Raw genomic sequence first — 12,333 nt, 5'->3', positions numbered from 1 at the left:
TTTGTGCACTGGCATCGAATAAAGTGCGCCGCGTACCGAGTTCAAATCCAAACCATGCGGGTAAATTTGACATATGGGTTTTGGTTATTTTTCAGGGGGGTCATCAATTTTTTTCGTCTGACAAAGGGGGGGTCATCTTTTTTTCACAAAAAATGCAGGGGGGGTCTATATTTTTTTGAACACCGGCAACAAGATTTTGCTGGCCCCCCCCAGGCCGTAAAAACTGAACGCTCCCTAAGATTTGCGGTGACTTTTCCGGACATACATGTGGGTATATTATCGATGGATACTTAATCATTTTTTATCACTTTGACATCTGTTCATAGGAACAGGGTGATTTAGACTTGTCAATAAATTTGTTTAATGGGAGACAAATTAAACCTTGACTACCGCTCCTGCAGTAATTCCATTCGAAGAGACCTCATCCGTACAAAAAATCACATCGTGATACATAGTTTGGGTGTTTTAAATTTTCATTTAATTTTAATTCTAATTACAGTGCATTTCCCTAAACGCAGCCAATTTACCCGATGCTGTTTCTTATTGCCATGTTTGTATTTCTTAGTACGTGAAAGAAAATATACGGTTGGGTTGAAATGAACGCACTTTGACTAAATGAAATTTTCAATAATGGTGTACTGGTACATACTTAATGCAAATGTTATGCTGTGCCCTAATATGATCTTGTGTGTGACAGTTTGCAAAGTAAATACAATGCCTGCTTTAAAGGGATGTTTTTGTAACGGCTTCCAGTATCAGCCTGGCTTAAAGTCACTGATAATTGTGACAATTTCAAAGGTAACTTTGGAACTTTCCAGTCGTCTAAACGTCGTGCTGTCATTCTACTGTCGCATATGCAGCGGATCACTCCTATAAGCATATTTCAAACTTGTGAAAGTGGCCCTCTGTCAAAATGAAGTGACTTTGTCCCTTTAAAGCAGTCATAAATACATAATTTGTAATTCAAGCCAGTTTTCACTTCGTATTTCAGATCAAGAGCAACATTAATGAGTGGATATTTTCCGTATCGACTTCGCTATTCGGTAAAGTTTGTTTCTTATTGTCTACCAAAGATTAGATAGAGAATAATATTCTACCATCATTTGCAAGTATAAATTGTATAAAAAATAACATGGAGTTTCGTCAATAATTCTTATATTATATTTCAAGCTAAGGGTCTTACAGATAGATAGTAATGTACATGCTCTCTATTACAATTAAAGGTACAGCTAGGTGCATTTTTTGGTCAGGGGCTGCCTCTAAATTTGACTTTGCTGCCGAGAACAATGCAAGGACTCAGTTATTCGACTTACATGGTTGGAAAGTAAGTATGCATGTGTATTTACACGAAAACCTTGGCTGAATTCAGAACAAAACAATGGTGTGTTATTATTATCATAAAAGTCTAGTAGCTGTTGATTATTTTTCCCTCTATTTTGGTTGAAGCGCCTACTATACTTGTCTGCACAGCGTCCATACATGTACTATGAATTCTAGCTCAGACAGGAATTTGTCAACAATGGTTATACTTGACTGTGGCTTAAATGTCATAAGGATAACTTTTCACCGTGAATAGAAATACGATGAAATAATTAGCTTGCAGTAGTTTTATCTGTTAAGCAAAAACCTATGTTCAAGACATTGCCCCATCTTTCCCCCGTCTGTGAAACTTTACTGTTGCTGTTCTCATCAACAGGTGGGATTTGGGATTTTGCAAAGAGGAATATACGCCAACCAGACGAGGTTTTGATAAGTTCTATGGCTACTATATGGCTTCCGGAGATCACTACACACATTCCTTCTGTAAGAACGCATTACATTTCTGTTGTAAAGTGTAAACAAATGTGTCGCAAGCTTCATGCTTGTGATGACTTTTTGCTTCTATTTGGGGTTATTAAGTTTTTCCGATGGTATAATGTCTAATGTACTTCGCACATATCGGACCTCAGAAGTACAGGACGTCAGATAAGGAAAGCTGTTTTTCAAAATTGTGACAAGAAATACATGGTTGATAAAAATTACGTAGTACCACGTCGATTTATTAGTGAGTTGTGAAGTAAATCACAGTAATGATTAACTTGAATAACAGCAAAGCAAAAATAGAAACAATCAACTTACAAAATCAAAAGAACGAAAGGCGCCACATTGCAGGCAGACCTTCAAGCAGACGCACAAAATAGCGGTATCATTCAAATAAATTTTAGCTGTAGGCAAACAGGGTAGTTGTGCTATATATTGCATGTAAGGACATGCCTGAGAAAGTTTTGAACACTGCACATGCGCGCACTAAATCAAGACAAAGGCATGAAAGTTTCAGCTTGATAAGAGTTGTGTAAGATAAAGATGGAGTTCGCTGACAGTGTATTGGACACACAAACAGAGTCGTGCCATTCACAATATTAATAGTCATACTTGGCACGGGGACAGTAATTGGAAGTACGTTACGTGTCTCCTTTAAATGGACTTTTAAAACCCTTTACATATCTTTTCTTCAAGTGGGACACCTTGATCTCCATGACAACATGGATCCCGATTGGAGTCAAAATGGAACGTATTCGTCGGTAAGTACATTGGCTACAGTACAAATAATGAGATGTTTCGCGATTCGATGAAGCTAACAAAAGATGCAAAGTTGCCACTTGGTCTGATTGCTTCCATTAGAACCTCAATGGAACTGAAATTTGAAAGTATTTGTAAGGGAAAATATTACTTAAAAATGTCTATTTGCGACGGTTTCCTAAGAATTGTTTTCTCACGATGTAGTGTGATTTTCTTTGTAGTTCACGATGCATTTGAGCCCCTATAAAATACTCTCCAGAGTAACTCGGCCGCTCATTAAAATTACACAAAACAAAAATAAATAAAACTCTTCAAGTAATTTATTGGTCGCAGGAAGTCGACCAAGGCTTGTCTATGTACAGTTGAAACTTTCAGAAATGTTGCAAAAGGCTTATTGACCAACCGGAAAGCTAGATCTGATTTATGCTACCACTCAAGTGGATCGCATTCTTCATGCATGCATCACTCATTATCTTTGTAATTCTGTGTATCTGCAAAATTTGGGGGGGGGGGTTATCTAGATCACTGCAACAATTTGAACCGAATTTTGATCTCCTTTGAGATGGCAATTTTGAGATAATCCAACGTCTATGATATTTGTACATACTCACGTCATCGTAACAGTTGTTAGAGGTTCGCCAGGGCACTCGGACTCAAAGTTTAATTTCGGAATTTCCTTTAAAATTCTCATTTCGCCACTTTGAAATCAATCCAAGACGTAAAATTCGCTATACCTCAACTTCTCGTATTTACCATGAAGGTCAAGGGCCTATATGACTCCTTTACATGGTTCTTCACATGGTCCTTTAAAATTAGCTCTTCGTAGCCATGTTTTGGTTGTTATATTTATCCGTATGACAAACACACTTGATTTCATGAATTCGTGCAAAGAAGATATGTTATCGGTCTCTTAGTGACCTACACTTTTTTCCAAATTTCGGGTTTATCTTTGTTTACCCTCGAAACGCTCAACATTCATGTAGTGTTATACTAGTTTGTTCGAAGAGGAAGGCAATACATGCAACAGAAAAGACATTTGATGCCCTCTTTGACATTGTTATGTCTCATTGAATATGAACATACCTAACCTAGGCCTCCTGCAAGTAATCAGGGTCAGTAAGGCACCAGCAGTCAGTTCCATGATTTTGTGCTGACTTAGTTTCGCTGATCTATAACATGGAGCAGTTATGGATATATTACGCTTTGGAGAATGTCGCTGTATTGTCAAACGTTAATTATCAGCTCTGGCCGGAGGTTAGCTGAAACACAATGATATTACTCAATCGCATTGGGCCATTTATTGCATACCTACTTGCCAGCATTCTTCCACGCCAGCAATGCTGCTGGCAACTTTAATGGTCAATTTTGACTTAATGGTTACCGTCGGCCTCCCCATACCATCTGTTTCCTTCATTTACTGTCGTTAACAGAATAAACAGTGCACAGTTACTCTCTGCCAAATACTTTTTCTGTTGCAGTACCTGTACACACACAAAGCCGTGGAATTTATAGAAGATCACGATAAGACGAAACCCATGTTTTTGTATGTAGCCTATCAAAATGTGCACAGTCCACTGCAGGTGCGAGGCTTTCCCTTTTCTTTTGTTATAACAGTAACTTAAGTTCTTGATTATTTTTTTTATTTGAACAGCCGTATGCTTCATTCCGATCTACTTTCCAATAAGGCGTTGAGTACAAATTAGGTAATAAAACGGTAGTGATTACTTGTCACCGGTATTAGTGTTCACCCTGTTTTAACAAATATCCTGAAATGTCTTCGAATCTCAGGTTCCAAAAAATTACGTGGACATGTATCGATCAGTGAAGAATGTGAACCGCAGAAAGCTGCTGGGTAAGATACACTGTTGGTGTACATCATTCTTGAATCGACATTTTTTTGAGATCGTGTTGGCTTTCAATATAAGCATCTGCACATGCGCGAAGTACACAGTGAATTGCATAGAATGACGACGCAACCTTTCCGATCTCATCACTAGGGAGGCAGATATTTGACTCAATAGTCAACTTATTGTGATCATACATCGCCAAATTAAATAAAATCGTAGATATTATGTTTTATTAATATTGCATTATTTGTTCGGTATTGTAAAACTATGCATGGGTTTAATCAATCTTAGCTGACAATACCATGTGCAATCGCACAAAAGTCGTCATAAAACGTTTTCGTTGACTTCAAACTCCTTGTCCCGTAGGTATGGTCTCAGCTTTGGATGACGGTGTTGGTAAAATCGTCAAAGCACTGAAACGAAACAAACTTTGGGAGAACACTGTATTGCTATTTCTATCAGATGTAAGTTGCATCATGTTTTACAATACAAACATCCTGTAGCCTTTCACCTTTTTCTCCCCTGCTCGTACTCATAAGAATCTGAATTAACATAAAACTGAGTATATATATATATATATATATATATATATATATATATATATATATATATATATATATATATATATATGTACGTCCCAACCATATAAATGAGAGTGTTGATAGGAATCCTTTCACTTCTGTCTGAAGATATCAGGATGCATGAAACTTCAGTTACAGATATTATTACTTTGTTATTGAAGTAATTTGTGTTATTATTTGTGACGCTCTGTTTTCCGCATCAAGCATTGAATTTCCCACGAGGACATCTGTATAATTCGAGATATATATATATATATATATATATATATATATATATATATATATATATATATATATATATATATGTGTGTGTGTGAGACATCTGCATATTCGATATATGATATATATATATCGAATATGCAGATGTCTCATATATATTATATATATATATATATATATATATATATATGAGAGACATCTGCATATTCGATATATATATATATATATATATATATATATTATATATATATATATATATACAATAACACAAAATTACTTCAAGTACAAAGTAATGATATCTGTTACTTAAGTTTCATGCATCCTGCAATCATCAGACAGAAGAAGTGAAAGGATTCTTAGCTCGACAGTCTTATATATGTATTATCGGGACGTACCATTCTATTTGTAGGTGGTGTTAAAATTTGATAAATAATATTTGTTTTGGTGGCGACATTTTGAAACCAACTCCGAGCGTTTGTTTAATAGCGTAGATTTGTCAGCGTTGATAATGTGTAGTTTTTCTGATATACAAAGATTACATCGCTTGCTTATGTTAGAGTAACTTGGTGCTTTGTCAATGATTGACCACGAAATGTCAAAGACCTGGTTCTTTTGTCTCAAGGACCAAATGTACTTGGACAACTCCGTGCAGTGACGATATCTTTCGTTACGGAACGATTGCATGTGATTAGCGAAGCGCGTCTTGAAGGTGTTATCAGTGAGTCCGATGTAGACCTTCTCCGTGTTGTCCCCTGTTGATACCTTGGCCTTGTAAACCACACCCTTGACTCGACATTTCCTTTCCAGTTAGCATCGAGCACTGTAATTTCCCACGAGGACATCTGTATACTTCGATATATATATTATATATATATATATATATATATATATATATATATATATATATATATATATATATATGTATATATACAAAATGTATACAATGTGCCCTCCCGGTTATTTCCATAATGGCTTTATGGCAACCTCTGAACTTGGGCACAGAGAGTACGGTTATTATATATATATATATATATATATATATATATATATATATATATATAATATATATATATATATATATATATATATATATATATATATATATATATATATATATATATGTATGTATATATATGTATAGAGATAGCTTCGCATGAAATTAAGAAAAAACTGCCCAATGCCAAAACACAGCGTTATAAATTCCTTCAAGTACAAAGTAAGTATTACTGAGCCTTCATGTATCTTGCTGGTCTGTCTGAAAATTACAAGATGTCTGAAAATTTCAAGACGCATGTAATATATATGTACCAGTCACCACATGTAACGGTATGCAGAGGCTATACTCTCCTTAGCTTTGAATATGCTTCCGTCTTAAGGTAGTATGCGCCTCTAAAGTGAAAAACTTAAACGTTCCTCAATGAAATTTTCAACCAATCTTTTAACACAAGGAAGAAAAATCATGAGTCACCACGCAAAGTTTGGTACTAGAAAAACAAATTACCAAGCATATGTCTATATTTGAGATTCAAAATGGCACAAACAAGCGGTGTACCACGAAAATCAGTTTCGCAACATCCACAAAAAATTTGTAAGGTCAAATATTCACCATTGGTACTAAAACGACATCTTAAATATATATATGATGAAATAAAATGTTGTGTCAAAATACATAGGGTTCACTGAGTGGCAAGATGCGTCCAATCTGTCCAAATTCTTTTAAAATTACCAGAAAAATTTACTTTTTCTCGGCTTTTGGATGTAAGCTTTCAAATATTTTCGAAACGTTGAAAAACTATCAGTCTCCATCTTGTAATAGTCTCTGCGGCAGGGCTTGTGAAAACTGAAGCTGGTATTACATTTTGGAACAAAGTCATTGTACCACTAGAACAGAGATATTGGTAATTTAAAAACAAACATCACATCTGTGATTGAAATACCAAAGGAACAGGAAGGAATATGTAATACTGCAATTGTCATTTTGTTCATAAAACATGGTTAGCGTCATCGTAAGTTACATATGTACTACCTTGACGATCACAACCTTCAAAACTGTCATGGTCACAATTACCAAATGTCATGTGTTGAATATTGCAAGTCATTTTCGTTTACAATTTCAGAATGGGGGACCGCAAAATGAGAGGTGTGAAAGTAGCAATTGGCCTCTTCTCGGCAAGAAGCTTCAACTCTTTGAAGGTGGCACTCGGGTTGTCGGATTTGTACACGGTGATATGCTTCCTGAGTCGGGATATCGATATCATGGGTCAGTATACACATTTCCCCTTTCATTGAATTCTTGATTTTCAAGGGACCGTCTCAGATTGTCGCACAAGTTCAAGAAACGAAATTCCTTCGTCTAGATCAAAACCTCCTCCCCCTCCCGCTAAACGAAAGTTCAAAAGTGTGAAATGTTGATGTCTGTCAGAAAGTACAATGTAGCATTTTGATATAACTTCTGAAGATTATGTCTCCCCTGACCACATTACATCGTCAAGTAATCGATCAAATTTGCATGACACGAACGAGGTGGAAACAGTTAGAGCAAATTTTTTTGGTACAAGTGTGCAGTTTTTCTTTATTTCTACAGACAATGTAAAGAGAACTTGTGATCACAAACTGAAAGCGCGAAAGTGAAGTTCACTAATTGAATGGAGGTCAAACCCCTCCCCGTAAACGAACGAATTTCGCTTTTTGAGCTACTGCGGCCACCTGAGACTGTCCCTAAGGACAGCTGTAAAGGATTAGGTTTACAAGCTTGCGATCAAAGATTTCATGTACCTAATATAGTATGAGATTTTACTTCCTTGAAAGGGCTATTATCTGTAACTCCTGATGACCATTTTCACTATTATTGGTTTGTACGTCAACTACAGTTTCTTGTTCAGTGACACCTTATTTATTGTCTGTCAGTCAGTCAGTCATTCTGCTATCAGTAATTTAAAATCACTCTGTACAGGAAAACACACGTTGATATTGCTGTTACACCGTTTTGTCCTCTCATCACAGAATGATACATTTTGTTGACTGGTATCCGACACTCGTGGGTCTTGCAGGAGGCGAAATAACAGGTATGCATAGGCTGCAAAACCACTTTCGTTGAATATTCATAATAGTACCACCAATAAACAAAATGGTGTTTTCCCGCGACCAGACCTATCTTAAGCCTTTAATACCGCTGCTCATTTTTTTTCATTTTCAAAAATTAACTTGCCATTTTCCAGTTTGATCCGACATTTTTTTAACCCAGAGCCATGTTATAGTGGAGATCCATGTCTTTACTTTTTTGAGACCAGGAAGACAGGTCGATAGGAGAGTAGTCGATGGGTGTTTACAGAATGTACGCTGTCCTGATTGCCACTGCTGAATCACTGCAAAGCGTCAATAGTATTTTTTCGGCTGGAATAGCTTGTGTTTTCTTTTGCGTCTTTGAGGCTGAATTCACAAATACTGGGTAGGAGCCTGGAGGATTTCACTAGGGATTTGAATAATGATTTGGAGGTAGTAGAGAGAGATTTGAACGGTTTGTATTGTGGTTCCTGATTTTCATACATTTTCAGATTCCAAGGTTTGGTAGTTAATACGATAAAAGCATTGTTATGTAATTCCATGGCTCTAATGTTGATAATAATTAGGGCATATTCTGGATTATTTACAGCATTTAATGACTTTTATTCTTTATTGACAAACATAAATATACATCTATTTATTTGTACTTTATTGCGTGTGGAAATAATCATACAGAAGTAATAAACAAACAAAAATAAAAACAAGTAGACAAACAGACAAGGAGCCTGAGTCTCCTGTGGTTACAACGGTAAATATTTCAAAATTCAAGTGAAATCCAGAGTATACGATTTATCCTACCTTTCACAAACAACACGATTGGAACTAATTTGGGATAATTGGATGGTGAAGTAATGTCGATTTAATCTACAAATGTAATCTGATCTACTTTTCTTTTTTACGTTACACACTAATTTTATGAGTAATTTGAAATGTTGCAACATTCAACTTTAGGGCACCTAACATTTTTGAGAAATTTGAAAAATATGAAAATCCAATTATCCCAATTTAGTTCCAATCGTGTTAAACATACTAATGGCATGATATTAGAGGCATGGAATTACATAATAATGCTTTCATCCTTTTAACTACCAAACGTTGGAATCTGAAAATGTATGAAAATCAGGAACCAATACAAACCGTTAAAATCTCTCTCTACTACCTCCAAATCATTATTCAAATCTCTAGTGAAATCCTCCAGGCTCCTACCCAGTATTTGTGAATTCAGCCTCAAAGACGCAAAAGAAAATACAAGCTATTCCAGCCAAACAAATACTGTTGATGCTTTGCAGGTGACAGTCAGCAGTGGCAATCAGGACAGCGTACATCTGTAACCCCACTAATGGCCAATTATCGACGGGAACTGTGTCGGCGATGACTTGTTATGTAAACATCTAAAACAGTTTCATTAAAATACGGTTCTGAGTTTTAGTTGAAAAAAATAAAACAAAACTTAAAAATCATAAAAATAATTCCACAACACCATTTTGTCTTGAATTAATAATCAAACACTAAGATCAAGAAGTTGATGGTATTGACGTATGGAGGGCGCTGTCTATGAATAGACCATCACCGAGGAAGGAATTCGTCTACAACGTAATGGACAGGCCATATTTCTGTGAAGCAATACGGTAAATCATTTTCTTCTTTAACAGAGGTGAAGTGCCCCATAAATTTCACCGACTTGCTTGTAATTGAAGCATTATTTTTGAAGCTCAATAATTATTGGAATGTCTTCAAACTGCCTTACAAATTAAGTGACGAACCGTGAACTCATAGCGATTGAAGTAGCATGATACAACGATGAAAAGTTCGAAATTGATTGTGTTACAACTAGCTGTAATAATTGTAGCCTTGCTTGGCTGGGCCATGCGGCTTGAGTCCTCTGTCGTGTGGCCATGGCCCCTAATACGGATAAAACTTTTGCTCCCTTAAAGGTATACTGTCACCTGTTACAATTTTGCCACAGTTACCAAGGAAAGAGAAAATGTAACCAATCACAGATTTTAAGCAGGTGGCCGCTTTTTAAAAACAGCGCCCTCACATGGGCATTTTGAATACCAAGGAACGCCCCTTTGACCACATACGGGCATATTTAGATTACAGGTGACTGTATACCATTAAACTGCCGATGTCACGCACATAAATTTTATATTACATAGGCTGCATTGAAAACTGGGGCGAAAAGTCACATTTCAGTCAATGCATTCCTTTCATCAGGGTTGGCGATTACAAGATGATGAGAGGGTCCTGTGGAGACGTTGGTAAGACACTGTCACGCATTTTTTAAATTTAGCAGTTCTTTGAAACAAATTAGCAACTTTAAACTCCTACGTATATTTTCTTATTCAATGTGAATTGATTGACGTTTGCTTGAGCTTCGAGACAGTAAAAACTTGACACTTTTGATTAACAGGGGAACAAAGAAAGTAAACAATTGACATGGCTACAAAAGTTTTCAGAATGTACATTCTCGTTTTGATTAAATAACACAAAAGGGGCAAAGTAAAATAACGTGTGACCTTACGTATTTGATAAAAGAAAAAAATCAATTTTTTAATTTAATATCACCACCGAGAATAAGCAATGATGATGTCATTATTCACAGCATGCAGAGCACCGCCACCGGAAACTGAAGGCAAATTAGGCGAACCACAGTGTATTGAAGTGTGGCGAAAAACGGGTCTTTACCTGTACAATTTAAAGGGTAAGTCTACCAACAACAAACAACTAGATAAAGAAGTTAAATACGTAAAATACAAACAAACAAACGCAATAAAAAACATGAAAATCCCTAAGATTCGTAATAATGCCTCGATTTAAAAAAATTACCGCGTGCAATCATCCACCCGTCAATAGCAACGCTGATGCCAACATTTATTTTAAATTTCTATATAAATGAACTTTGATAATATATGATGACTATTGAGGCAGTGTCTTTTTACGATGTATTTTGCACATTGTCATGTGAATCATTCCCTCCTTAACCGCATATTGAACAAGTCATATTGATATATTCATTCTGTAGATGACCCGATAGAGCGCTATAATCTAGCCGAGAAAATGTCAGGCAAGGTCAGGACATTGACGGCCAGGTTGGAAGAATATAAAAAGAAATATGTTCCCTCATTTAAGAGAAGCGAAGCACGGATCAAAGAAGGGCAACCAGACAATTTTGGAGGAGTTTGGTCTCCTGGTTGGTGTTGAATGGGTATACCATTGCATCATCCATCTTCTGGATATTTTTTATTCTGAATCCCTAAATTTGATTGGAATAAACGTGGTCTAAATCAGACAATGTACGGTATTACTGCATTGTAAAAAGTAGAAGATTGTAGGGAATAAATACGTCATCAGAGCTATCCAATTGCAACGAACGGATTACAGGATGGGTTTAAACAGAGGAGTAATGACTGCACAAAGAGTTGGATTTCATCGATTTAATCATTCTGATGGTTATTTTTTATCAATTTTAAGCTACATATAAATAACAAATTGCTTCGAAATCGACGCAGATATTCTGATCAACTAAGAGACAAATAAACCAACCTATAAAGCCGATCAATACAACTCTCACTAACGCACATAGTCATCTAGCTGACAAAAAGTTAAAATAGCAAACTGGGAACCAGCTGCCACTCGACACTAGATAAGCAGCATGTCACTAGATTACATCATACTTTGCAACTGATCAACATGAACCCTTTGCCCTTTTCCCTAAGTATATATCATGATGAAGGAGTCGACTTTATGGCCCAGTGTTTACAAACGGACCGGCCAATCAACAGAACACATTGAACCCATCGATAAACAACTGATCGATAACCCGATTAATGACACGATACGACGTGATCAAAGTATCTCAGAAATGGATGCAGCGAATGTGCCTAAGTGTCGTACTACGGACGTAACATAGTTGCTTGAACTAAAAAGTAAATTTCATTCATTTATCCGTGAATACAGCTAAAATACATGTTGAAAACATATGTTTAGTTCACTTCATTCAGTAGAAACATTTCTTCCACTATTGTTTTTTTTCAATAAATGTCACAGTGTCATCTGTCCAA

The 12,333-nt window shown here is 36.1% G+C and overlaps 1 protein-coding gene across 2 annotated transcripts in view; it reads left to right on the top strand.

Annotated features, from left to right (window-relative positions):
• The window catches only part of LOC139114679 (arylsulfatase J-like), a 54,912-nt gene extending 42,579 nt beyond the window's left edge, over positions 1–12,333 (top strand). For both annotated transcript variants that reach the window (XM_070676543.1, XM_070676544.1), the window contains exons 3-15: positions 992–1,043; positions 1,224–1,324; positions 1,697–1,803; positions 2,497–2,561; positions 4,038–4,139; positions 4,348–4,411; positions 4,773–4,870; positions 7,324–7,466; positions 8,210–8,271; positions 9,783–9,897; positions 10,487–10,530; positions 10,875–10,973; positions 11,295–12,333. In XM_070676543.1, the coding sequence (XP_070532644.1) occupies positions 992–1,043; positions 1,224–1,324; positions 1,697–1,803; positions 2,497–2,561; positions 4,038–4,139; positions 4,348–4,411; positions 4,773–4,870; positions 7,324–7,466; positions 8,210–8,271; positions 9,783–9,897; positions 10,487–10,530; positions 10,875–10,973; positions 11,295–11,473 (1,231 nt within the window). In that variant the 3' untranslated portion in view covers positions 11,474–12,333. The remainder of the gene's footprint in view (positions 1–991; positions 1,044–1,223; positions 1,325–1,696; positions 1,804–2,496; positions 2,562–4,037; positions 4,140–4,347; positions 4,412–4,772; positions 4,871–7,323; positions 7,467–8,209; positions 8,272–9,782; positions 9,898–10,486; positions 10,531–10,874; positions 10,974–11,294) is intronic.

The sequence above is a fragment of the Ptychodera flava genome, chromosome 16 (genome assembly GCF_041260155.1).
Source record: "Ptychodera flava strain L36383 chromosome 16, AS_Pfla_20210202, whole genome shotgun sequence".
NCBI lineage: Eukaryota > Metazoa > Hemichordata > Enteropneusta > Ptychoderidae > Ptychodera > Ptychodera flava.
The sequence above is the reverse complement of the archived record's forward strand: the minus strand, read 5'-3'. Positions and strand labels throughout refer to the sequence as shown.